Below are 26,487 nucleotides of genomic sequence, written 5' to 3'. Positions count from 1 at the left end.
CAGTTAGAATTTGAAATTTAAAAGGATGTCATATGCAATAAAAGGCATCCAAACTGGTAAGGAAGAAGTAAAACTTTCACTATTTGCAGTTGATGTGATACCATATGTAGAAAATCCTCAAGACTCCACCAAAAAACTAGTGAAACTGATAAATGAATTCAGTAAAGTTGAGGGATACAAAATCAATATACGAAAATCTTGCATTTCTATACACTGCTAACAAAACAGCAGAAAGAGAAATTAAGAAAACAATCCCATTTACAACTGCACCAAAAAGAATAAAATACCTATGCATAAACTTACCCAAGGAGGTGAAAGACCTGTATTCTGAAAACCATAAAACATAGATGAAAGAGATTAAAGATGACACAAATGGAAAGATAGTCCATGCTCATGGGTTAAAAGAACAAATATTGTGAAAATGTCCCTACTACTGAAACCAATCTACAGATTCAGTGCAATCCCTACCAAAACACCAACAGAATTTTTCACAGAACTAGAACAAATAATACCAAAATTTGTAAGGAATGAGAAAAGGCCCCCAATAACCAAAGAAATCTTGGGGAAAAAAATGAACAAAATGAGAGGTATCACAATCTCCAGGTATACTACAAAGCTATAATAATTAAAATGGTATGGTACTGGCACAAAAATAGACACATAGATCAATGGAACAGAATAGAGAGGCCAGAAATAAACTCATGACTGTCTTGTGAATTAATCTTCAACAAAGGAAGCAAAAAATATGCAATGTGAAAAAGATAGTTTCTTTAACAAATGGTGCCGGGAAAATTAGATGGCTACAAGCAAAAGAATGAAATTGGACCACTTTCCCACACCATACACAAAAATAAATTGAAAAAAAAAATGGATTGAAGACCTAAATGTGATACCTAAAACCATAAAATTCCTAGAAGAAAACATAGGCAGTAATTTTTTTCACATCAGCCACAGAAACATTTTTCTAGATGTGTCTCCTGAGGCAAGGGAAATAAAAACAAAATTAAACCACTGGGACTACATCAAAATAAAAAGGTTTTGCATAGCACAGGACACCCTCAACAAAACAAAAAGACAACCTACTCAGTGGAAGGAGATATTTGCAAATGATGTATCTAATAAGAGGTTAATATCCAAAATATATAAAGAACTTATGCAACTCAACACCAACCCTCCCCCAAATAATCTGATTAAAATGGACAGAAGACATGAATAAACATTTTTCCAAAGAAGATATATAGGTGGCAATAGACACATATGAAAAACGCTCAACATCACTAATCATCAGGGAAATGCAAATCAAAACCAAAATGAGGTATCACCTCACATCAGTCAGAATGGCTAGAATCAAAAAGACAAGAAATAATAAGTATGGCAAGGATGTGGGGAAAAAGAAATCTTTGTGCACTGTTGGTGGGACTGCAAGCTGGTGTAGTCACTGTGGAAAACAGTATGGAGGTTCCTCAAAAAATTAGAAATAGAATTACCATATGATCCAGTAATTCCATTCTTTGGGTATTTACCCAAAGAAAACAAAAACACCAATTTGAAAAGATACGAGCACCCCTATGTTTATTGCATTATTATTGTTCTAGTTTTGTAATAGCCAAGATATGGAAGCAACCCAAGTGTCCACTGATAGATGAATGGGTAAAGAAGATGTGGTACACACACACAAACACACACATACACACACACACCGTGGAATATTACTTGGCCATAAACAAAGGATGAGATCTTGCTATTTGCAACAACATAGATGGATCTAGAGGGTATAATGCTAAGTAAAATAAGTCAGAGAAAGGCGAATACCATGTGATTTCACTCATATGTGGAATTTAAGAAACAAAACAAATGAACAAAGCAAAAAAAGAGACAAACCAAAAACAAAACACCAGACTCTTAAACATGGAGAACTAATGGTTGCCAGAGGGGAGGTGGGTGGGGGAAATGGGTAAAAGAGGTGAAGGGGGGGGCGCCTGGGTGGCTCAGTCAGTTGAGCAACTTGCCTTCAGCTCAGGTCATGGTCCCAGGGTCCTGGGATCGAGCCCCACATCGGGCTCCCTGCTCCGCGGGGAGTCTGCCTCTCCCTCTCCCACTCACCCTGCTTGTGTTCCCTCTCTCTCTCTCTCTCTCTGTCAATTAAATAAATAAAATCTTTAAAAATAGAAAAGAAGTGAAGGGGATAAGAACACACTTATCACAATGAGCACTGAGTAATGTATAGAGCTGTTGAATCACTATATTGTACACCTGAAACTAACGTAACACTGTATTTAATACTTGAATTTAGAAAATAATTGAAAATTAAGAAAGGATGTCCTATGCAAAATGGCAAGAAAAATATAAAGTAACTAGAAATAAATCTAATAAAAGATTATAAGCCTTATTGGACCAAGTATGAATTTTTATTGATACATATATAAAAATATAAGAAATGAAGAATTATGTTAAGTTCTTGTGTAGGAATGATCATTATTACAAAGATGTCCATACTCTCCATATAGATCTCTACCTTCAGTACGTTGTTAATAAAACCCCAACAAAAATTTTTATTTCAAAATATAATCCTAAAGTGTATGCCGGAAACAGAGGCAGTTAGTGTAAACCAAGCTACTCCCACAGCACAATACAGTGTGGGGAGAGGATGTTGATTGAATTGGACCTACGTTACAAAGATTTCAGTGAAAAGCTATAGTATTTTTCTTTCCCTTCCCCTACATCCATCTGTTTTGTTTCTTGAATTCCACACGAGTGAAATCATATGGTATTTGTCTTCCTCTGACTTATTTTGCTTAGCATAATACTCTCTAGCTCCATCCCTATGTCATTGAAAATGACAAGATTTCATTCTTTTTGATGACTGAGTAAAATTCCATTGTATATATACACCACATCTTCTTTATTCATTCATCTGTGGGAGGCCAAACATAAGAGATGCTGAACTCTAGGAAACAAACTGAGGGTTGCTGGAGAGGAGGTGGGTGGGGGATGGGGTGCCTGGGGCATTAAGGAGGGCACTTAATGGAATGCGCACTGGGTGTTATATGCAAATGATGAATCACTAAATTCTACCCTTGAAACTAATAGGACAGTATATGTTAACTAAATTGAATTTAAATGAAGAATAAAAAAATAAAAGCTATAGTAATTAAGACTTATTGGTACATGGAGGGACAAATGAATCAAAGGAAAAAAGAGCCTAGAAGGAAAGGCAATCAATATAAAAAGTTGCTTCATAACAGATTGCTGTGCTGTGGGGAAGGCAAACTATTTATTAAATGGAGCTAGTAGTTTTTCAATGCAAATTGAAAAAAAAAAATAGATTCCTTCTCCCTATCCTGGAGAAAAGCAATAACAAGTGGATGAATACTTCTGTGTGAAAAGCAAAACTATTATATTTTATTTTAAGATTTTTTAAAATTTATTTGACACAGAGCAAGAGATAGCAAGAGCAGAAACACAAGCAGGGGGAGTGGGAGAGGGAGAGGGAGAAGCAGGCTTCCCCCTGAGCAGGGAGCCCGATGCGGGGCTCGATCCCAGGACCCTGGGCTCACGACCTGAGCCGAAGGCAAGTTGCTCAACTGACTGAGTCACCCAGGCGCCCCAACATACAGATGTCTTATACTGTCTTTTAAAATATGATAGTTTTGGGCTCCCTGCTCTGTGGGAAGCCTGCTTCTCCTCTGCCACTCCCCCATTTGTGTTCCCTCTCTTGCTGTGTCTTTCTCTGTCAAATAAATAAATAAATCTTTAAAAAAAATCTGTACGTTGAACATTTCTTCATGTGTCTGTTAGCCATTTGTATGTCTTCTTTGGAGAAGTGTCTGTTAGCCATCAGGGAAATACAAATTAAAATCACAATCAGATACCACCTTATACCAGTTAGAATGGCAAAAATTAACAAAACAGGAAACAACAAATATTGGTGAGGATGTGGAGAAAGGGAAACTCTCTTCTACTGTTGGTGGGAATGCAAGCTGGTGCAGCCACGTTGGAAAAGAGTATGGAGGTTCCTCAAAAAGTTAAAAATACAGCTACCCTATGACCCAGCAATTGCACTCCTGGGTATTTACCCCAAAGATACAGATGTAGTGAAAAGAAGGGGCACCTGCACCCCAATGTTCATAGCAGCAAGGTCCACAATAGCCAAAGTGTGGAAGGAGCCGAGATGCCCTTCAACAGATGAATGGATAAAGATGTGGTCCATGTATACAATGGAATATTACTCAGCCGTCAGAAGGGATGAATACCCACCATTTGCATTGACATGGATGGAACTGGAGGGGATTACGCTAAGTGAAATAAGTCAAAGAAAGACAATTATCATATGGTTTCACTCATATGTGGAACATAAGCAATAGCACAGAGGACCATAAGGGAAGGGAGGGAAATCTGAAGGGGGAGAAATCAGAGAGGGAGAAGAACCATGAGAGACTATAGACTCCGGAAAAAAACTGAGGGTTACAGAGGGGAGGGGGTGGGGGAGGGGGTAGCCAGGTGATGGGTATTGAGAGGGGCACGTGTTGTGATGAGCACTGGGTCATATGTGACTAATGAATCACTGAACACTACATCTGAAACTAATGATGTGCTATACAGTGGCTAATTGAACGTAATAATAAAAAAATATTTATTAGAGCACCATCAGATAAAGTTGTTAGTGCTATACCATAAGACCCTTGAAGACAGGATATGGTCTTATTCATCGTTCATCCTTAACACGCAGCACCGGGACTACTACACAAATACTTGCAGAAAGGAAGGAAGGAAGGAGCGAGTTATTCTGAGAGAAATTTGCAGTGGGGTGAGCATGGCTTTTAGTAGCAGGAAATGGATTTGAAGGATGAACACCAGCTCCAAACTGAGAAAGGGCCAGGAGTTGGGGCTATTATAAGAGGCAGGGAGGTGGATGAGTCAGGCATAGGCTGAATTTGGGACCTGGATAACTTCTCTGATGTCTTGGAAGGCCTCTTTTCATTGTGAGCCAAAAAAAAAAAAAAAAAAAAAAAAATTCAGATTCAAAATTATTAAGAGAAAAAATTAGAATTTATTGACTCGTGAGCTGAACATGCAGAGCAATATGGCACAGAGAAATCCAGATACTGTAACGATGACATCAGGATTCAGTTTCTTCATCATATGAATCTTCTTGCTTTTCAACGGGTTTTACTCCAAATATGCTCTGCCCAGGTGTCTCCTGGCAGGTCCAGACCTACATCCCACCAGCCTCAAGTACAGCGGAAAGAGAGCCAGTCTTGGTCGCACGGGACAAGCACAAATGACACTTCTTCTGAGTGAACTGATAGGAGTATTATGCTAATCTGAGAAACAAAAGTTGTGCTCAGAGAGAAAATACTGTGGCGGCGGGGCACCTGGGTGGCTCAGTCAGTTAGGCATCTGCCTCCGGCTCGGGCCAGGATCTGGGGGTTCTGGGATCGAGCTCCGCGTCGGGATCCCTGCTGAGCTGGGAATCTGCTTCTCCCTCTTCCTCTGCCCCCCCCCCGCCACTGCTCATTCCCTCCCTCCCTCTCTCTCTCTCTCTCTCTCAAATAAATAAAGTCTTTAAAAAACATACAGTAGTGGCTCCATGGAGAGATCAATGCCAACTGAAACAGCACAGAGTGAGAAGTACTGGCTCTTGGCCAGGAGGAGGGGAAGTGGGCTATGGGCTTACATCCCTACAGATGTCTTTGACCCCAGCCATCTGTGGAAGGAGACCCCAGGCCTCTCGAGGAGGGAAAGTCCAGAGAAGCACATCTGGATATTCACTCATTCTTTAGACAAACATTCACTGAGTGACGGCTAAGTACCACACAGAGCTAGGTGCTGATTGTAACTGATGGGTGAGCCGGGCGATGGGTATTAGGGAGGGCACGTTCCGCGTGGAGCACTGGGTGTTATATGCAAACAATGAATCATGGATCACTACATGAAAAACTAATGATGTAATGTATGGTGATTAACATAATAAAAAATAATAAAAATAAAATAAAATAAAATCGTAACTGAGCATTCTTCCAGTGAAGACCCAGATGGCCAAGAGGTGCATGAAAAGGCACTTGGCAACACTAATCATGCAAATAAAAACCACACTAAGGGTATAGAAGTGTTGAATCACTCTATTCTACACCTGAAACTAATAGAACACTGTACGTTAGCGAACTGGAACTCAAATAAAAACTTTAAGAAACGCAGAAATGGCCTCACACCTGTTGGAATGGCTATCATCAAACAGACAAGAGGTAAATGTCAGTGAGGACGTGGAGGAAACAGGGCCCTCGTGCACTGTCTGTGGGGATGTAAGTTGCTGCAGCCACTGTGGAAATCAATGTGGAGGTTCTGCAAGAAGTTAAAAATAGAGCTACCGGAGGATCCAGCAATTTCACTTCTCGACTGATACCGAAGGAAATGAAAACAGGATATCCAAAAGATGTATGCACTCCTGTGTTTATTGAAGCATTATTCACAATTGCCAAGATGTGGCAACAACCTAAGTGCCCATCAACAGCTGAATGGATAAAGAAGATGTGATACATACCATGGAATATTATTCAGTCATGAAGAAGAAAAACATATTCATACTAAAACACAATTGCAAAAAAACATTGCATGGGACATACTTATACTCAAAACTGTTTGGCGTTTACTTGAAATTCAAATTTAACTGGGTGGCCTGCTTTTTCATATTTTGCGAAAGCTTGCCACACCACTTCCATGGGAACCATACTATGACCATAAACACACATAAGGTTCATGCTCCATTACCAGGAACAGAACCCTATTATACTCAAGAGAGTGTGCCTGAATGATGGCTGGACTCAAGACGGCCCTTAGAGAGGCATTGGCACCCTTGCCAAAACAGGGAATCAGAGAAGGAAAACAGAAAGAGATCCATGTGGGGCACATTGAGGTTCCCAATTTCTGCTCTGGGAGGGCCATCCAGCAAAGGCTGAATGAAGGGGGTGGAACCACAGAGAGGTTATGGAATATGGGTTCGTCTTCTCTGAACACACACCCGCCCCAGGGCAGCCTTCACCCCCTTGTTCCGAAGGCTGTAGATGAGGGGGTTGCGCATGGGGGTCACCAGGGTGTAGGACAGGGACACCACCTGCTTGCTCTCTGGGGAGGAGCTGGCCTCGGGTCGCAAGTGGATGACCCCCGTGGTGCCATAAAACAGAACCACCACGATGAGGTGGGAGGCGCATGTGGACAGGGCCTTGTGGCGCCCCGTGGCGGATGGCATCCGAGGCACGGTGGCCAAGACCCCAGTGTAGGACGTGGCTATCAGACAGAAGGGAACCATGATGACCAGCACAGTGGCCGCCAACACATTGGCCTCGAAGACTCTGGTGTCCCCGCACACCAGGCTCAGCAGAGGGGCGATGTCACAGAAGAAGTGGCGGATGCCACGTGGCCCACAGAAGGGGAAGCTGAACAGCCAGATGGTGAAGACCAGCGACACGGGGACTCCGGCCAGCCAGCACGTGGCGGCCAGCAGGTGGCAAAGCCGGGGGCTCATGATGGCGCCATAGCGCAGGGGCCTGCAGATGGCCACGTAGCGGTCCCAGGCCATGGCTGTCAGGGGGAAGCACTCGGACGTGACGCACGACAGCACCAGGACCAGCTGCAGGGCGCAGCCCGCGGGGGACACGCCCCACCCGGGCCGCAGCAGGGTCCCCAGCAGCCGGGGCGCGATGTCCAGCGAGAAGCAGACCTCCAGCAGGGCCAAGTGGCGCAGGAAGAAGTACATGGGCGCGCGCAGGGCCGGGTCCAGGGCGGTCAGCAGCACGATGAGCGCGTTGCCCAGCAGCGTGAGCGGGAACATGGCCAGGAAGAGCGCAGCGAGCAGCGGCCGCAGCGTGGGCACGTGCGCGAAGCCCAGCAGGACCAGGTCGTGGGGGGCGCAGCTCTGGTTGGCGCAGGCTGGGGCTTCGGGGGCGCCCGGGGGAGCCCAGGCCGTCGGCATGAACCCGGGCTGGGGGAAGGGGCCTCTGGGAGGGCAAGAGGTAAGGAGAGGCCGTGAGGAGCAGAGCTGCGCCTGCCCGGGCTCTGTCTCCCCAACGTGCGCTGTGCAGAGCAGGGGAGGCATCTTATCAAAAGGCAGATCAGCTCGCGCCACACCCAGGGTCCTCCTTGAATGCCCCCCCGCCACCCAGAGCATGGAAGGAGATCCCAGGGCCTTAGGAGGCCCACAACGCCCTAACTGGTCTGGCCCAACCACCCTCTGACCTCTTCTCTGTGGAGCTGCATCCACAATGCCTGGTCCTGCCTCAGGACCTTTGCACTTGCTATTCCCTCGGTTTGAGATACCTTTCCCTTGGATATTTATGCAACTGTTTCCTTCTCTTCTTAAAAATATGAACTAAAATGCCCCTCCTCACCAGACAGCCCTTCTTCAGTGACCTACTTTCAAATATCTTCTCCGAAACATGCACGTACACTAGCCACTCTCTATGACACCATCTCGATCGTAAAGCACATTTGAAGTATCCTGGTTTATTTGCTTACTTGTCTATCATCTATCTGCCCCACTTAGAGGGTCACATCCATGACCTTTTTTCTGCCTGCTTCGGAGCTGTGTCTGTGGCATGTCAAAGAGTGGTTGGCACATAGTAGGTGCTCGATAAAGTTCAGTCTGTTATATGGTTGAGTCTCCATTCTGTAGACAACAGACTTAAGCATGTACTTTCTCCCGACAAAATATTTTCTATCTGTTTGGCTCGAGTCTATTTTATCTCATTTTTTAAAAATGTTGGTTTTGACCATCTAAACCAGTGGTTCTCAACCGGGGATGATTTAGTCCCCCCCTCCCCTACAGGGGGACTGTGTATGATGACATTTTGAGCTGTTATAATTGAGGTGCTACTGGTGTCTAGTTGGTAGAAGATAAGGGTGCTGTTAAACATCCTACAACACCCAGAACAGGAGACCTCATGCATCGCCAAAACAGAACGATTCTACCCCCAATGTCAGTAGGACCAAGACTGAGAAACCCTGATGTACATTGATTTCAGGATCCACTAATGGGTCATGACCTGCAGTTTGAGAAAGAAAACACCAGGCTTGCAGGAGCGGTGGGACCAGTAGATGAGAAATTAGGGTACAGTGATGTCGGGAGGCAGGAGAGGGTATTGGCTAAGAGATTGGTCTTGAAGGATAGAAAAAACTCAGGTTATTCCCAGCCCTGCCATGTACAAACTCGGGCAAGTTTCACTGTCTTGAAGCCTGTTTTCTTATCTGTGGTGTGATAAGAGCAGGATTTCCCTCATTTGCAGGATCTCCAGAAATAACCCTACTAAAGCACGTAGCACTTCATCTAAAAACCCTAAGACGGCCCTACTGATCTTTATTTTATAAAATAAATCATATCATGTCATGTTCTTCTTCAGAGTGATGGTCATGCTGAGGGTTTGGGATCTTAATTTGTTTTATCCCAAATGCAGTGGGAAGTTATTTGAAGGTGGCAGAATTGTGGCAGGTCTACAAGGACTATTATGTATCCTTTAGAAAAGAATGGGGTCTGGATACGCAGGATATGCAGGAGGCACCATATGCAAAAAGTAGCAACTTGCGGAGTGAGGAGGCTGGACCGATGCAACAGCCGTCCTGAGCCCCGCTGTATGGCAGACGTGGATATAAATGCACAGAAAATGTAGGGAAGGACACTCACCAGTGGGAAGGGTGAGCATTGTAATTGGAGGCAAAAGTCAAGGGGAAATTTCCAGGGTGTCCCTTCTACGTTTTATTACGAGAATGTATTCATCAGTTCCTGCAAAATTGAACACTATGAAGTCCGATTTCATCGACTCTATGAAATTGCAGGATTGGACCCAGAGCTGTGTGCAGCAACAAAGCCCCCGTGTTCCTGAAACCCACGCGCACCTCTCTGCCTCTGCTGGGTCTGCAAAGCACGAGTTTTCACCGTCGTTTGCTTTACCAGCTATAATCACTACACTACGAACAGGCTGCACCTCAGGGCACATCAGTGCTTCAGGCTATGCCTTCTCGCTCCTTGAATTTCCAAAAACTCAAAGACAGTGCAGATTGTCATTCTTTGCCACAGGGTGTTCCAAAACGAGGACCTGTGATCCACTAGTGGATCCTAAGTTTGGTAGGACGTGACCAGCGTTCTTTGAATGAAGTACAGTAGATTTTTAAAAATGAGATCATGGTGTTATATGCAAACAATGAATCATGGAACACTACATCAGATACTCATGAAGTACTGTATGGTGACTAACATAACATAATAAAAATTTTTTTTTACAAAATGAGATCGTGGTTTATGATAAGAGTGAGGACTGTTTCACGACGCTTTAGTTTCCGTTGTTTTCACGATGCTTTAGTTTCCGTTGTTGTGTGTGTGTGCACGCAAATATGCATTCTTATCCAGGAAGTAAACTGTATTTCTTCCTAGAGCTCATTATCAAAAGAAATTTGAGAAATACCCCTATAAAAATGGCCTCTTACTTAAGAAGAAAGGCACACTAGGACCTCCTTTTGTTTGAGCTACTTTTAAGGCTGGGAAACATTGCTTTAGAACATTGCAAAAGGTAACAAAACTCTGGCAGGTGCACAAAATCCCTGGCAGCTCATAACCGTATCGGTTTATATAAAGGACTCGGCAGTTTACCAGATTCCTGTCTGGGGAGTCCCTTTTCTGGACTGTGGAATGCTCCTGCAGGAAGAGAACAATGCCATTGGTTCCTCGTCCTGCACCAGTGGACTTCTGATTTTCTTTTTAATACAATCATGTCTGACAGCTTTGGTCTCATTTTCACACAGTTCTGGGGAAACTCTCTTCCTTGTGCAATCTTTACCTCCTGGACCATTGCTGCAGCCTCCCCATCCGCTCCCCCACCTCCCCTCTCCACTCAACATCCACGGTATCCGCCCTCAGCCAAATCCACTTCCCTTCCTGTGAAATTCCTGTCATTTTCCTTGCCCTCCCAGGAAGGACACAGATAAAGCCGGTATGCCCAGGGAGAAAGAGAGGGACCGATCTTGTACACGCCAAGCACTTACACGGGACTTGGTACCGGGCAAAGTTGCAAGCACTTCAGTAATGCTCTGACTCCACACAACAGTCTTATAAACTAGGTACTGTCGTCCCCGTGTAACCGGGAAGTAACAGCCCGTGTCCCCACAGCTCACAGGGAGCACGTAGCAGCCAGTGTCTGAACCTTGGCCAGAATGATTCACACTGGCTTCCCAGGAGGGTGTCCACCCTCTGTCAGGAGAGGGGGTCTTGCTTACAAACAATGGCTACCAGTCATAACACATTAAACACAGAGATACAGACAGACACAGGGACAGAGACACACAGAGAAATCATTAAAATCCTGGTGAATGTCTGGGGGGACGGTTGGGCCATACCGAGGAATGTGACCACTGGTCTCTTGCAACAGTAAGAATGTTTTTAATCTGGTAAAGGGCTCTCAAATTCTTCAGCGAGGCCCACGAAATAGGCAAAGTTCACACAAAACCCCTTCATGACTCTCTCTGAGGGCAGGGACTTTTCTGCCCCAGTCCTTTTTGAACCCCAGTGCCTGACCCAGTACCTTGCACATGGCGGTGAGTGAAGACACCCTCTCTGGATTATTCCTCCTGCAATACGATTCCCAGACAAGGGCTGGTAATGTCCCTCCAAAGCCCTCCCCCTCCCCCTCCCCCCCCAGCCGTGTCAGGGATGATCCAAGCAGAGGGGGCAGAATGACGACGGCCTCCGTTAATGACCCAGTGCCTCCTTCCATGCAGCCCCAGATTGCCTAGGATGCTCACCCCCTGCACAGGAAAGGAACCTTCTGCCTTGAAGAAATTCCCCTAACTGAGAGGTTTCATGCAAACAGCACTAATGGTGGAATGCCTGCTACAGGAGACGAGCTTAGAGCTGAGCCACCCTACCAAATACGGGGGTGATAGCAGCCCCGAGCGAGGGCTCAAGGAAGCCGTGCAACCTTGGGCGAGTGGCTTAGCTGGGATGAGGTCGCCACTCCCTCTTCTACAAAGGGGGGAGGCAGGTAACAAAACCTATGGCTCAGGGCTGGTGGGAGGAGAAAGGCCTGGTGGGAGCTGACTTTAAAGCCAGCCAGATGGAGACTTAAACCTGAGCTCTGCCATTTATACTAGGTGTGTGCGTTCTAAAACCTCTCTGAGTCTCTGTTTCCTGGCCTGCAAACTGATGGCGTCTACCCCATAAGACTGCTTTGAGAATTCACTGGGATCATACACGACGGTGAGGACACAGTGAGCATTCAATAACTGAGAGCCGTGATCATCCGCCTCGTCACCACCATGATTACCACCGCCCTCTTCATCGCCAGCTGTCATCACCATCATCACCACCATCAACATCAACATCATCATCAAAGAACGATGGCCACAGGGAACCCCAACCTTCTCTTCCCCTTGCAGCCTGGAGCCCTTCCCCTCACAGAGGACCCACTTACCTTCTGCTTCTTGGTCTGCCTGGAACTGAGCACAAAGCTCTGACTCTCCCCGTTGATCCAGGAGCTCCCAGGGCTGCCTGGGATTGCAGGAACCAGAGATTTCAGTCTTTGGCTCTGGCCATACGATGAGAGCCCTGAGGACTTAACCCACAGAGAATTCTACTCGTTACCAAATTGGCACCTGTGTGCTCCAGGTGAAGGCAGAGGGAGTTGGGGAGCGAGGAGTCTCTGCTTCTCTCAAGGCTGTAGTTCCCACTACATTCCCTCTTCCTGGGCTTCTCCATCCCGTGTTCCTTCTGACCTCCTGCTTCCAGAATGTTCCAGAGGGGCTGGATACTGTCTGCTCCTACCACCCCCGTATGCTCTTCATCTTAGCGTCCAAGGCCCCCTGAAATCTGCCCCTGCCCACCTCCCCATCTTCATGCCTTACCATGTCCTCGCCCCATGTCTCCCACAGCCCCATAATTCTTGGTTATGTCAGGGGACCCGAGATAAGCTCTGTGCTTCTGATTTGTGCTTTTTCCCATATGGCTGCCATTCTTCAATCATGGAAGTAAAAATAGCCATTTGGAGGGACTTATTTTAGGAAATGGAAATAGTAACCCTGTGTGCTTGGGTGAAGGGTTTGAGCCCTGGGACCCACAGTTTCCCCTTCTGGAAACAGGGTGTAAAAATAGCACCTGCCTCCCAATGTTGCAGCCACATGTGATGACCAAGGATCGACACAAATCCTGCTTCCAAGGGACCAGCACAGCACCTGGTTCTTCCTGTGCCTGCAACAGACAGACGTTCTCTGGCGCTAGTACAACTGCATGTCTAACCACATCGCCGCATCTGCAGGGCCCGCATTAGTGCACGTCTTATTGTGTGCACTTGATATGTGTTTGCAGAGTGAGCAGATGACTGTTGCCATTTGCTGCATCCTAACTTTTACCAGCTGTGAGTCAGCTTCATAAGTCACAGACCGCATTAAACACGGGCTAGAGCGGAGAATATCAGCATCTCAGGACATAAGGATGAGCGAAGTTTCAGATATATCTGCGTCCATGTCCCTTTCTACTTCCATCTCTATTTCTACAGACACATCTATGTCATAGCTGTACTGGAATCAGTGTTGGTGTATTTCTCTATCTCCATGTCTGTATTAATTTTAGATTCCACAGATAAGTGAGATCCTACAGCGTGTGTCTTTGTTTGGCTTCTCTGATTTATCACAAAGCCTTCTGGGTCCACCCATGTTGTCATAAATGGCTCTGGGACCTGACTGACTGCATGTGACCATCACACATCTCTTACTGGCTGTATGTTACCCAACTCGTTTGTGCTCCCGCTTTGTCATGGTTAAGTGTGTAAAGTAAGGATCACAGTACTATCTACCTGATAAGCCTATTCTGTAGCTTGAGTTACAACGTGTAAAGTCCTTATAAACAAACTCTATAGAAAGTGTTATCTATTGTACTTGGATGACAATGAATGTTTTACACTTGACTGGAATCCAAAAACAAACGAACAAAACCCAAAAAACAAAACGTGAAAGTCCATGCCTGACATACCTTATTTATTCCATCTTGACAATGATTGTATTGGGTCAGCCTTTTGCCCTGTATCAGAGGTTGGCAAGCTATGGCTCTTTGCCCATTACCTATAGCCCTCAAGCCATAGGTTTGAAAGGGAGGGAGGGAGGGAGAGGGGGAGAGGGAGAGAGAGAGAGGGAGAGAGAGAGAAAGGCGGGAGGAAGGTTTTTACATGATTAAATAAATGGTTGGAAAGAATATCAAAAGAAGAATAATATTTTGTGACACATGAGCATCATATACAATTCAAATCTCAGTAAGAGATTTGGGGGACACAGTCTGTCCCTCATTCATGTATTATCTGTGGCTGCTTTTGGGCTACGTTGGCAGAGCTGAGCAGTTACAACAGAGAGCACGGAGCTGGCAAAGCTGAAAATATTTACTATCTGGCCCTTTATAGAAAATGTGGTAGGACCTCTGACCTATGCACAGAAATTGGTAGAGACAGAATGCACCAAAAGGTGCACAGAAGGTCAGAGAGAGGGAGTGAGGTGTGCAAGGTCCCAGAGCTAAGTGTCCCCAGCTCTGTTTCCAACCCCTCTGGGTCAGCCCAGCACAGTGCCCGACCCCCCAGAGCCGGGTGAGGGCGTAGCAGGCTGCAGCTTGGACCTCACGGTTTTGAAGGCTGTCGATAAGTGGCTTCAGGACCCAAGTGAGGATGACATAGCTTGTGGTGCTGGGCAGGGAGGTGCTGGAGCCAGCGGCGGGGCGCAGGGACACGGTGGTCACCGCACCCTAGGAAAGAGCCGCCACGGCCAGGCGGGAGCTGCAGGTGGGTAGTGCCGTGAGGCGGCTCCTAGCAGAAGGCAGCTAGCCCACGGCCAGCAGAACAAAGGCGTGGGGCGCGAGGATGAAGGCCAAAGGCACCGAGAGAGTGCGTGTGCCCAGGCCGAAGAGCACGGTTAGCTGCAGGGTTTTCGTGCACCTGATTTCCTCTCTTCTCCCTTGTCTTTCCCTCTGTCCCTACCGCTCCTGGCTCCCCACAGTTCTCCCCTCCCCTCGTCTTTCACCAGCCTTCCCCCCTTCTCCTCCTCAGTTCAGCGCTGGTGTCCGGGGCAGTGGGCAGTGGAGGCAGCCCTCTGGCCTCCGTCCTGGAATGGGCAAGCGTGGGGTGGGCCCAGGACAGATGAGGAGTCGGACCTCCCAGAGGGAAGACCACTCCCAGGAAGTCTTTGCAGGGCACCCAGCCTCCAACAGTCCCGGCAAATCTTGCTGGCCACACCCCAGGGCTGACCCCAGAGCCTGGCACTGAAGAGGTGCCCGATGTATGTGCTGGAAGGATGGATGATCGTGGCTGAGGGTGGAGGTCTCTGCAGTCGATTGCCCCACCACAGAGTAAGGACGTGGACTCTGTGCCTCAGTTTCCTCAGTTGTACGATGCAGATGATGACTATACCGAACCCACATATGATTTGGAGAATCTGTAAACAGTGTTGTAACAGCACTGTCCTCGCAGATTATTGTTTCGATGGAGAATGAGTTCCCATCCCTACCGGGGACGGGGCTATTGGGCTGTCTCTAGTGTGAAAGCTGAAGTGGCTGAGTGAGGACCGATGAGACATTTAGAGTCTCTGCAGAAGTGTGGCCAGATCTGCTGAAAATAATGTAGAAGCCGGCTGGAGGTGCTTGCTACAGCTTTGTAGAAAGAGAAGAATTACGGGGCATCTTGCTGGCTCAGCCGGTCAAGCCCCACGCTGGGTGTACAGATTACTTAAAAATAAAATCTTTTTAAAAAGAGAAAGAGAAGAATTATATAAAGTCAATGTGCATGTCTGTAGTCACGTGTGCTTTTCTCTTTAGTCAACAAAGATATCTCGTGTGTACACGTCATGGGCTGGACTTGGGGTTAGGTGCTGGAGATGCAATGATGAGCCAAATCCCTATACTTCCTTTCATTTAGAGTTACTTCACTTATCTTCAACATGGCCTAGATAGATTTTCAGATCTACCTATATGTCAAAATTCCCGATAAGCTGTTTCTTCAAAATGCTAAAATGCCAGCTTTATTTTCGTTTTAAACTAACATTGGAAGATACAATCTCAAAATAACATCTGACAGTTTTCAACCTGTGAATGCCAGATCTCTAATTAAAAAGTGCCCGACAGTCATTTAGTTTCTTACTAAATTGTACATATATGACACAACATCCATATCTTAAAAAAATAAAAAAAGGCTTAATGATAAGTTTAATTCATTTATTTGAAGGAAGGATGCAGGTCAGAATCAATCTGATATAAATGATCACAGAGTCACCAATCCCTCGCCCTGCCTCCAAGTAAGAAAAAATTAAATGTTCACAAAGATATCAGGTACTACTTACTTAAAAGAAATCTTTACTGTTACCTTAAGACCATGATCATTGAGCCTTATGTTAATGGGAGAGGTAGCGGTATGTTTTAAAAAGCAATTTTAAAAAATTTTAATTCCAGTATAGTTAACACAGTGTTATATTAGTTTCAGGTGTACAATATAGTGATTAAAAAGCAAATTTGTTTAAAATTAATTAGAGATTTATTAATACTATATTTGGCAAGGTTAGAGAGGAAACCTCAAAAGATTGAAAAGGAGATTTTTGAAACCAGTATTATACCACATGCTAACTAGCTAGAATTTAAATAAAAACTTTAAAAAATGCATGTAAATAAAAGCGTATCTTGAAAACGGAAAAATAAAAAGGAGATTTTAAAGATCCTCAAATGATTGTGATAAATGCATGCAGAGGTCTTGAAGTTAGAAATTTGTTTGTTTGTTTGTTTGTTTAAATAAAATGACAAGTTAATCGGCCCCTCATGGAGGGGCACCTGGGTGGCTCAGTTGGTTAAGCATCTCCCTTCAGCTCAGGTCATGATCCCGGGGTCCTGGGACTGAGCCCCATGTCCAGCTCTCTGCTCAGCAGGAAGCCTGCCTCTCCCACTACCTGATGCTCCCCCTGCTTGTGCTCTCTCTCTCTCTCCCCCTGTCAAGTAAATAAATAAAATCTAAAAAAAAAAATAATAATAATACCTCACGGGGGAACCACTGACTATCTCTGTGAAGTGTAGTAAGCAAGAGCGGAAGAGATGAATATAAAATAGTTATTTGGACCAGCACCGATTCGCGAGGTCAGTCCATGAATATTGCAGGAGAGCACTAGAAACACAGGAGGACAACCTATGGTATATCCATAAAGTTATTCCATAGATACATTAGAAATCAAGGCTGTGTTTGGTAAGAGCTTACGCATCGTTCTTTAAGAGAGATCTTTTCTAGAACAAATACTGTATCTTTTAATTACCACACTGAGCTGAGATCAACAGTCAGATTCTCAACTGACTGCGCCCCCCAGGCACCCCTTATTTGGAGTCTTTTAACGGGGCCAAATTGAGAGCCAGACCCTCCGGCGGCAGCTTTTAACTTACTCGAGTATGTATAGAGGGTTGGGTCTCGGTGCCACTCAGTGTCACTCTGTGCTTCCATGCTCCCCTCTGGCCACACGGGCCCAGGCTGGGGCGTACCGGAGGGTGGGGGGTGGGGGGTGGGAAGCAGTCATCACCGGGTCCCAAGTATCCACGCAGATTTCCTACTGGGCATGACAGCAGTGCCAACCCGACGACCCTCCTCCACCGGCCACCTGTCAGGGCTGTGTGTGCTGTGAGAAACCTTGTAACGAGAGTAAACCCTCCAAACCCAGCGTCCCTGCCCCGGAGCCCAGCCCGTGCCCGGGCAGCTATCCGCCACGAGCCCCTTGCTCGCGTCCCCGTGGGACTCGGAGCACGTGGAGAACAGAAGCAAACGAACACAAAGTACAGCTTTCGCCGTGAGTCCTGACGCTCTCTGTCGCTGACCCAGAAGCCCCATGTCTTTTCCAGCATCTATTTAACACACGAGGAGCTGAGTAGGTACAATCCCAGACCTTTCGCAGTGCTGGGCAGAACGACACGGCCCCGGCGGGAAGGTACGGCTGGGCTGGGGTCGCTGAGACAGTAGCCCCGCGCCTCTACAGTGCGCCCACGGGGTGCAGCTTCCTGGAGGGGCTCCCGAGGCAGAAGTGGCTAGACACAGCTCTGGCTGGGGTCTGGCCACCGGGTCCCGAACCAGCGGCGAGAGTCGGTCGACGTGGATCCATCCCTCCTCCCCTTCGGCCATCGGGAATGTCTGGGACGGTCTCTTTCATATCCACACCTCACACACACTCATTCACACTCACACACACACACTGAGAATTGGCCCTTGCTTCACTTCCTCAGAGGAAATACTTTTTTAAAATAGGAGTCCGTGTGTGTGTGTGTGTGTGTGTGAGATACATCCTCCATAGAACGGTTGCAAAGAAGTAACTCACCGTTTACAGCCCAGAGTAGGCAAACCAGAATATCAATTTATTTCCCCCCTCCTCGGCCCCACATCCTGGAAGTCAGCCTTTTTCCCCAAGAGGCTCCCGAAGGCGCCTTTCATGTCCTTGTTCCGCAGGCTGTAGATGAGGGGGTTCATCATGGCGGTGAGGACGCCGTAGGACATGGAGACCATCTTGTCTCAGTCACGGGCGATCTTGTCCTGAGGCATCATGTGCGTGGAGATGTCCGTGCCATAGAAGAGCGCCACCGCCGTGAGGTGAGACCCACACGTGGAAAAGGCCTTGCCGTGGCCCTCCGTGCAGCACATCCACAGCACGGCCACCAGGACCCTTCCATAGGAGGCCGCGATGAAGGCAAAGGGAGCCAGCAGGGCCAGGGCACTGGTGCCCACCATAGAGTGCCGACTCATAGACCTTCAGGTCAGAGCAGGTCAGCTTGAGCAGGGCCAGGACCTCGCACAAGAAGCGATTGATGATCTGGCGGCCACAGAACTCCAAGGGCATGGTCAGCAGGGACCATGGTCAGCAGGAATGCCGCCGTCCACGAGGCCCCGGCCAAAAGGCTGCAAAGCTGGGGCCCCATATGCACGGAGTGGCGCAGGGGGTCCACAAGGGCCACACAGCGATCATAGGCCATGGCGGCTAGCAGGAGACACTCCACGACACCCAGATAGAGCCCACGGCCATCTGGGCCAAGCACTGTCCTAGCGAAATGGCAGGAACGGTCACCAAGCAGTTGATGAGGATCTGGGGCACGCTGGACGTGGTGCAGCCCACGTCCAGGGAGGACTGGTTGCTGAGGAGGAAGTACATGGGCGTGTGAGGCCGGGGATCATAGCAGATCAGGAGCAGTATGAGGCAGTTCCCGAAAAGGGTGATGACATGGTACAGGAGGAGCAAGCAGAAGAAGACGGTCTGAGCCCACGGGTACCGGGCGAGCCAGAGCAGGATGAAGTAGATCTCCCCTGTGCTGTTCTGGCCACCCGCGCCCCTTCCGAAACTCCGGCTGGGTGGGAAAATGTGGATTGTCTTGAGAGGTTGTTCAGAAACCAGCAGCTTTTTATAAATAAAGTTGGGCTCCTTCAAGTCAGCAACATTCACGTGATGACCCCTTTACCCCTGCATCGCTGTGGCCCTTGCTGCAGAATGTTTGCTTAATACACTCCACCGTTCAGAAGCACTCACGGACCCATCCAGTTACACAGCCATTGATCTGTGGATTTGGTGGATTGGTGGATTTGTAGATTGGTGGATCGTGGAAGAGATTGGATCGTTCCTTCACTGACTCTTTTACATATTGGGTACTGGGCTCTTTCATTCATTCCTTCATTACTGAGTCATCGACTCATGAATCCACCTATACGGATGGATTCACTCCTTTGTTTCTTCCATGCATTTATTCATTCGTTCAACAGGCACCTCTGAGCAGCTTCTAACTAGTCCAGACTCGATCCCAGGCAATGAAATTACAGTCGGGGATAAAAAAACAGGGCCTGAGCTCCCAGGAGTTGATAAAGAAAAATTTGAAAAGTAACACTAGTGAGCTCAGTGCTCAGACCTTGCTCTGTTCCCACCCACACTCCCTTCCCTGAAAAACTGTACCTACGTGTGTTCTTCTCCAAGTTCTGCAACTCTAGGAGTTTATCCTGCCAACGGATCACATGTGCAAACTGAGATCAATGGGATTATTTTCAAACAGATTTTTAACATTTTTTAAAATTTTATTTATTCATTCCCTTAAGTCATCTCTACACCTAACGTGGGGCTTGAACTCACCACCCTGAGATCAAGAGTCTCTTCCAACTGAGCGAGGCGGGCGCCCCCTAAATTCATGTTTAAAAACATGAATCCCAAGTTGTATTCCAGGTGATAGAAAACTACCGCAACGTCTAGAAATACGGGACTGGGTAAAGAAATTGTGGCCCGTCCATGGCAAGAACACTGTGCAGAAGTGAAAAGAATAAGGAAACTATGTATTCTGATATCTATCTAGATAGATAGATAGATAGATTGATTTCTAATACATTGTTAAACTGAAAATGTGGAAGTGAGTTTGGTGGAGGCAGGACTTATATGGGAACACTTGGGTACACGTCGGCGAAGGAGAGAACAGCAGCTACCAATTTTCTTTTAATGGGGAAGAAAATACGTTGTATACCTTTATCTCCTCCTTTGACCACATGCCCAAACTGAACTGTCGTTTGAAGGCGATGAGAGAGGACATGTCTGAAACTAGGACAAAGGAGCAGTTAGGAACACGACGGCACCTGCCTAGCGCTTGTAGGAATTGGAGTTTCTGACATGAGGGGAAGGGACCCTGTCCCAGCGAGGGGATAAAAATGCTTCCTACGGAAACGACGGGACAGCGCTGGGAGGAACGGGGACCTGAGTAGCATGGCCAGGAGGCAGAGGGAAAGGACGGACGGATGGGAAGACGGACGGATGGGTGGAAGGAAGGAAAGACAGATGGATGGGCAGACGGAGCTGTATCAGGTTAAGCACACTTTTCCCACGATTCCCCCCGACCCAGCCACACACCTGGTTCCAGCAGGGTCTAACCCGGGCACCTCGCCCCTTCCTTCCATGAACACACAAACAGGCCTCAGGCGGCTCTCACACTTTGGGGAGAACAAGAAGATCATTCCAAGGAGCCTGTGTACAACACCTTGACCCCCAGCACCTCCCCAAGCAGCATCCCTGAGAATAAGAACATCTCCTCTCCCTTTTTCTTCAGCCTCCCACAGGGTTCCCGGAAAGCCTGGCGGGGAAGGGTGGAGCCGAGGCAGGGGGAGAACGGAAGAAGCAGAGAGAGGTGAGCAATTTAAGTAATCTCTACACCCAACTACACCCCTGCGGTCCCTGCAGGCTCCTGGGCACCACCTAGGGATGCTTGTTGGCAAAGCTTAGATTAGGATATTGGAAAAACAATCCTTACGGATCTCTCAGAGCCGTCAGAGGAGAGGTTTCACGTCGCTCCCTCCCGCCAGAATCTGGGCCACTGAGGGCGGGCAGATGGAGACTCAGGGTCCGGGTGTGCGAAGGCTGTCCCAGCCACACCGTGGATTGGCTCTGGGGCCTTCCAGAGAGTCACGTTCCCCGGGTGTGAAGGAGACAGAGGAATCCCAGCTGTTGTGTTCCAAGAAAGGGCTCACAGATGGGAAGGGAGAGCCAGACTCCTGTGCTCTTCGGTGGGGCACCTGCAATTTCACGGCGTATGCACCTCAGGCAAGGCCGCTCTGCAACTGCCAAGCAGTGAGGCAGAAACAAGACCACCCCATAATCGTGCATGAACACAGACAAAAATGAGTACTGGCCAAAGACAAGGCCTCTCCAACTTGTAGGGCGACCAAACCCCCCCCCCCCCAGAGTTCCCAAGACTGTCCAGATTTTACAACTGAAAGTCCTGTGTCCCACAAATTTCTCAGTGCCAGGCAAACCAGGAGGGTTGGTCGGGCCTGCTTCTGACCTTGAGACAGCACATTGTTATCCTTTGGCCTTCAGTCCGTCCAAAGACAATGAGGGGATTGGAGTCTGGTCAGTGGTTTTCAAAGCCCCTTTCTATAGAAAGTAGGTTTTTTTGTTTGGTGTGTTGACCCCAAAGAAACAACGGCAAAGCTTTCTCAAAAAGACTACATGATCTCTGGATGCCTGGGTGGCTCAGTGGGTTAAGCATCTGCCTTTCACTCAGGTCATGATCCCAGGGTCCTGGGATCAAGTCCTCCATCAGGCTCCCTGCCCGGCGGGGAGCCTGCTTCTCCGTCTCCCTCTGCCCCTCCACCCTGCTCGTGTTCTCTCTCTCTCTCTGACAAATATTTTAAAAATCTTAAAAAAAAAAATTGCATAATCTCACTTGCATGTGGGTCTGAAACAGTTGAATACTTAGAAGCAGAGAGTAGAACAGTGGTGGCCAGGGGTGGGGAATGGGGAGAAACTGGTCAGCAGGGACAAAGTTGCACTTATACAGGGTAAATAAATCTGGAGATCTCGGGAACAGCGGGACTACACTTAATAAAATACTGTATCGAATACCGGAAACTTGTAGAGAGAGCTTTGGGGTGCCTTCAGCAGGCACACAAAACGGCAACTCTGTAGCTGGACTGTCCGAGTCATTTCGCTACGTAAATGCACATCTAATCATCCCCTGTGCACCTTAAATATATACATTTTTACTAACAATTAAATGAAAAAGAAGCATGAAAGAGAAACTACACAGATGGGAGCATGTTATAAATTTGAGTAATCAATAATTTTAGGTTTTCTTTTCGACTGATATTAGTTTATAAATTTTGTGCCGCCTCAGTCTACATCCTACGAGTGTGTGAGTGTGAGTGTGAGTGTGCACATGCATGTGCAAGAAACTGGACAGACCGAATCTGAAGTTTACGTGGGAATATAAAGGAACAATCCAAATGGAAAGCAATGCTAATCTCAAAGCTATGGAAACGAGCAATAAGGACATCTGATCAATGGACTCACAAAGAGAGTGACGAAACCGACCCACACATACACCTTTGTTTAACTTATAGGAAAAAAAGGACACTGCAGAAAAATGAAGAAAGAACAGTGTCTTCAATAAATGGCTCTAGTCCAATTCACGACTAAGAGGGAGAAAAATAATTTTTCTCAGTCTCACACTACTCCCTTTTCCTAATGTATGAAAGTTGTTTGTTTTTTTTTAAGTAAACCAACTAAAATACTTTTCTTCCTGAAAACAAAAACATCCTCCTTGGAGAAAACCAGAAAAATACCATCACAAAGCAGAAAGTAAAAATTACATTTACTTCGAATGTGCAGAGATCTCCCCAATTTGCAGCCTGGCATGTTTCCCTCAAGTCTTCTCTGTTTTTTTTGGTTGAAGTATAGAGTTGACACAATATGATATTACTTTCAGCTGTACAACATAGTGATTCAACAGTTCTATACGTGGCTCGCGGTGTTCACCGCAGTAAGTGTAATCACTATCCATCAGCATACGACGTTATTATATTATTAACTACATTCCCTGTGCTGTATTTTTAGTCCTTGAGCCTTATTTCTTTTTTTAAAAAGATTTTATTTATTTATTCATGAGAGACAGAGAGAGAGAGAGGGGCAGAGGGAGAAGCAGGCTCCCCGCGGAGCAGGGAGCCCGACGCGGGACTCGATCCCAGGACCCTGGGATCATGACCTGAGCCGAAGGCAGACGCCCAACCATCTGAGCCACCCAGGCGCCCAAGACTTATTTCTTCTATAACTGTACTTCTTAATCCCCTTTACCTGTTTCACTCACCCTCACCCACCTTTCCTCTGGCAACCACCAGTTTGTTCTCTGTTTAAGTGCATTCGCTTTTCGTTTTCTTTTGTTGTTGTTGTTTTTTTTTTTTTAAGATTCCACATATAAGCGAAATCATATGGCATTTGTCTTTCTCCTTCTGACTTATTTCACTTAACATAATGCCCTCTAGGTCCATGCATGTTGTCACAAATGGCAAGAAATTCTTTTTTTATGGCAGAGGAATATTCCATTGTGTATATACAGCACATCTTCTTTATTCGTCTATCAAATGACCTCGCTTCCATATCTTGGCTACTGTAAATCATGCTGCAATAAACATAGGGGTGCATGCATCTTTCTGAATTAGTCTTTTCATTTTCTTCATGTAAATACCCAGCAATGGAATTACCAGAACGTGGGGCAGCTGTATTTTTAATTTTTTGAGGAACCTCCATACGGTTTTCCACAGTGGCTGCACCAGCTCGCATTCCCACCAACAGTGTAGGAGGGTTCCCCTTTCTCCGCATCCTCGCCAACCTCTGTTGTTTCTTGTCCTTTCGATACAACCATTTTGACAGGTGTGAGGTGACACCTCACTGTGGTCTCAAACTTAAGTTCCCTCTAAAGGAAAAAGTAAAGGTAAGGTAACAACTATAACAACAACAAAAAAACCCCAACTCTTGGAAGACAAGATGAGATCCATTCTCTGGGGTATGTGTAAACCTCTAACCCAGTGCAATTGATAAACTTAGCTACATTAATACTAAGTACTCTACCCAAAAAGGGGGAATGAAAAGTCAAGGTATCAGGCGCCTGGGTGGCTCAGTCGTTAAGCGTCTGCCTTCGGCTCAGGTCATGGTCCCAGGGTCCTGGGATCGAGCCCCGCATCGGGCTCCCTGCTCGGCGGGAAGCCTGCTTCTCCCTCTCCCACTCCCCCTGCTTGTGTTCCCTCTCTCGCTGTGTCTCTCTCTGTCAAATAAATTTTAAAAATCTTAAAAAAAAAAGTCAAGGTATGGCATGGGAAGTTATTTGCAACACATACATTTGAAAAAGAGCTCATATCCTGAGCACAGAAGTGACTCCTATAAAGCAAGGAGAGACAAAAAAACTCGAGTAGAAAACACGGGGGAAGAAATTGAAACCAGTCAGAAAGGGAATATTGAATGGACATTCCATATACGAAAAAACCCACACATCTGTTAACACTCGGGAAAATGCAAGAGAAAACTTATGAGACATTACCAAAAACCCTCGTATGCAGCAAACATCAAAACGAGCTTCCAGCCACGGTTTGGGATGGAGGACATCTGGCAATGTTCATTCACCACCGCGGGGTAATGTAAATTGGTCACCTGTAGCAATGCATTTGGCAGGATCTATGTGTAATGTATCCAGATTCTATGACAAAGCCCTTCCACGCCTACGTGCGGGTTTAGTGGTCGCGCACGGACGTGAGCACCGCGACGCGCACCAGGTCTTACAGCAGCGCCAAACCAGAAACCGCACAAATGTCCTTTAGCATGAGAACACACGAAACATTCACCCCCCAAAAAAGGCAGGACAAATGACCAAGTGATGCCCACACACAACACAATTAAATCTCACGAACGTGTTGAACAAAATATCCAAGAACATCTAGTGTATGAATCCATGAATCAAAAGTCCAGAAATAGGGGCGCCTGGGTGGCTCAGTCAGTTAAGCATCTGCCTTCAGCTCAGGTCGTGGTCTCAAGGTCCTGGGATCCTCTGCCCCATCTCAACACTCCCCTCGGCCTCTCAGCGTGCTCTCTGCTCCCCTCACCCCTGCTTACACCCCACCCCCGCTCACACTCCACCCCCCTACCCCTGCTCCCACGAGCTCTCTCTTTCTCTCAAATAATCTTTTTTTTAAGCTTTTTTAAAAAGGCGACTGTTTACTTTTCTGTGATTCGAGACTGCCATCTACTGACCACCTGGTACTTGATGAACTCCGAGGCACTCCCTCAAATTAGAGCAGAGAAAATAAAGGATACTTTTATAACGAATGTGTTTATATTTGTGTGGGGTTTTGCTGTGGTTTATGATAAGACTGCTTCCTCAGGGGCAATAATGGTGCACACACCAGGGTTTGGGCACGGTGGCGCAGGGCCGGGTGGGATGCCTGCCGCCCGGGGGGTGGGACTCAGCTGTGTGAGTCGTGCAGGCTGGTTTTCACACCTGCTCATCTCCCCAGACGCTGCCTACCTGCAAAGTGCCACACAGCCGAGCCGGGCAGCTCTGGCTGTCAGCGCGGACCTCGGACGGTCTGCATTTGACAGATGCGAACGCTGGGCTCAGAGGGCAGGTCTCCCGCCTGTCTGGCCCGGAGCCCGTGTGTCCCACATCCACACCCCATCCTGTCTCTGAACATCAGGGGACTGGGCATTCCAGGCCTGGCTTCTTTCTCTGCCCTCTGCTTGGGTCCTACTAAAGTAAAGATGGGCAGGGAAGGGGGCTTGAGGCTGCAGTTTGGTTTGTCATGGAGTCATCTCCAAATTCCCCTTTCAACACCCGCCACACACGCCATGAGGAGATGCTTCCGGGCTCTGCTGGACTTGCACAAAATGGAAGTGATAATTGCATGAGTCACGAAGTTTCACACACAACAGGTAAACAGAACTGTAAATGACAGTCATTAAAAGTGTGTTACTTTCCCAAGAAGTGGGGCAGGCCTTGGTGGGAAAGCACTGGCTGGGTGAGCAGGCGGAGCCTGGGCATGGGAGACGTGGGGCAGAAGTATTTACTGTGCTTTGGGGGGAGGTGAGGGCCCACGGATGCTGTCCCACCCAGGAGAGCCTGACAGAGCAGGGAGCGGGTGTGGGCTCTGGATTGGCTGGTGTGCGTACACACACTCTCTG

General features: G+C 47.1%; 1 protein-coding gene across 1 annotated transcript; it reads right to left on the bottom strand.

The window, feature by feature from the left end:
- Positions 1 to 6,982: 6,982 nt before the first annotated feature.
- Positions 6,983 to 18,152, bottom strand: LOC113936266 (olfactory receptor 10A7-like). The gene is given in 6 exon segments (XM_035724925.1): positions 6,983 to 7,978; positions 7,980 to 8,021; positions 8,023 to 8,070; positions 12,453 to 12,529; positions 14,641 to 14,761; positions 18,090 to 18,152. Coding segments are annotated over 6 exon segments (1,347 nt in total).
- Positions 18,153 to 26,487: the final 8,335 nt, after the last annotated feature.

Source organism: Zalophus californianus, chromosome 17, assembly GCF_009762305.2.
Source record: "Zalophus californianus isolate mZalCal1 chromosome 17, mZalCal1.pri.v2, whole genome shotgun sequence".
NCBI classification, from domain to species: Eukaryota; Metazoa; Chordata; class Mammalia; order Carnivora; family Otariidae; genus Zalophus; species Zalophus californianus.
This window is presented reverse-complemented; position numbering and strand designations above follow the sequence as displayed.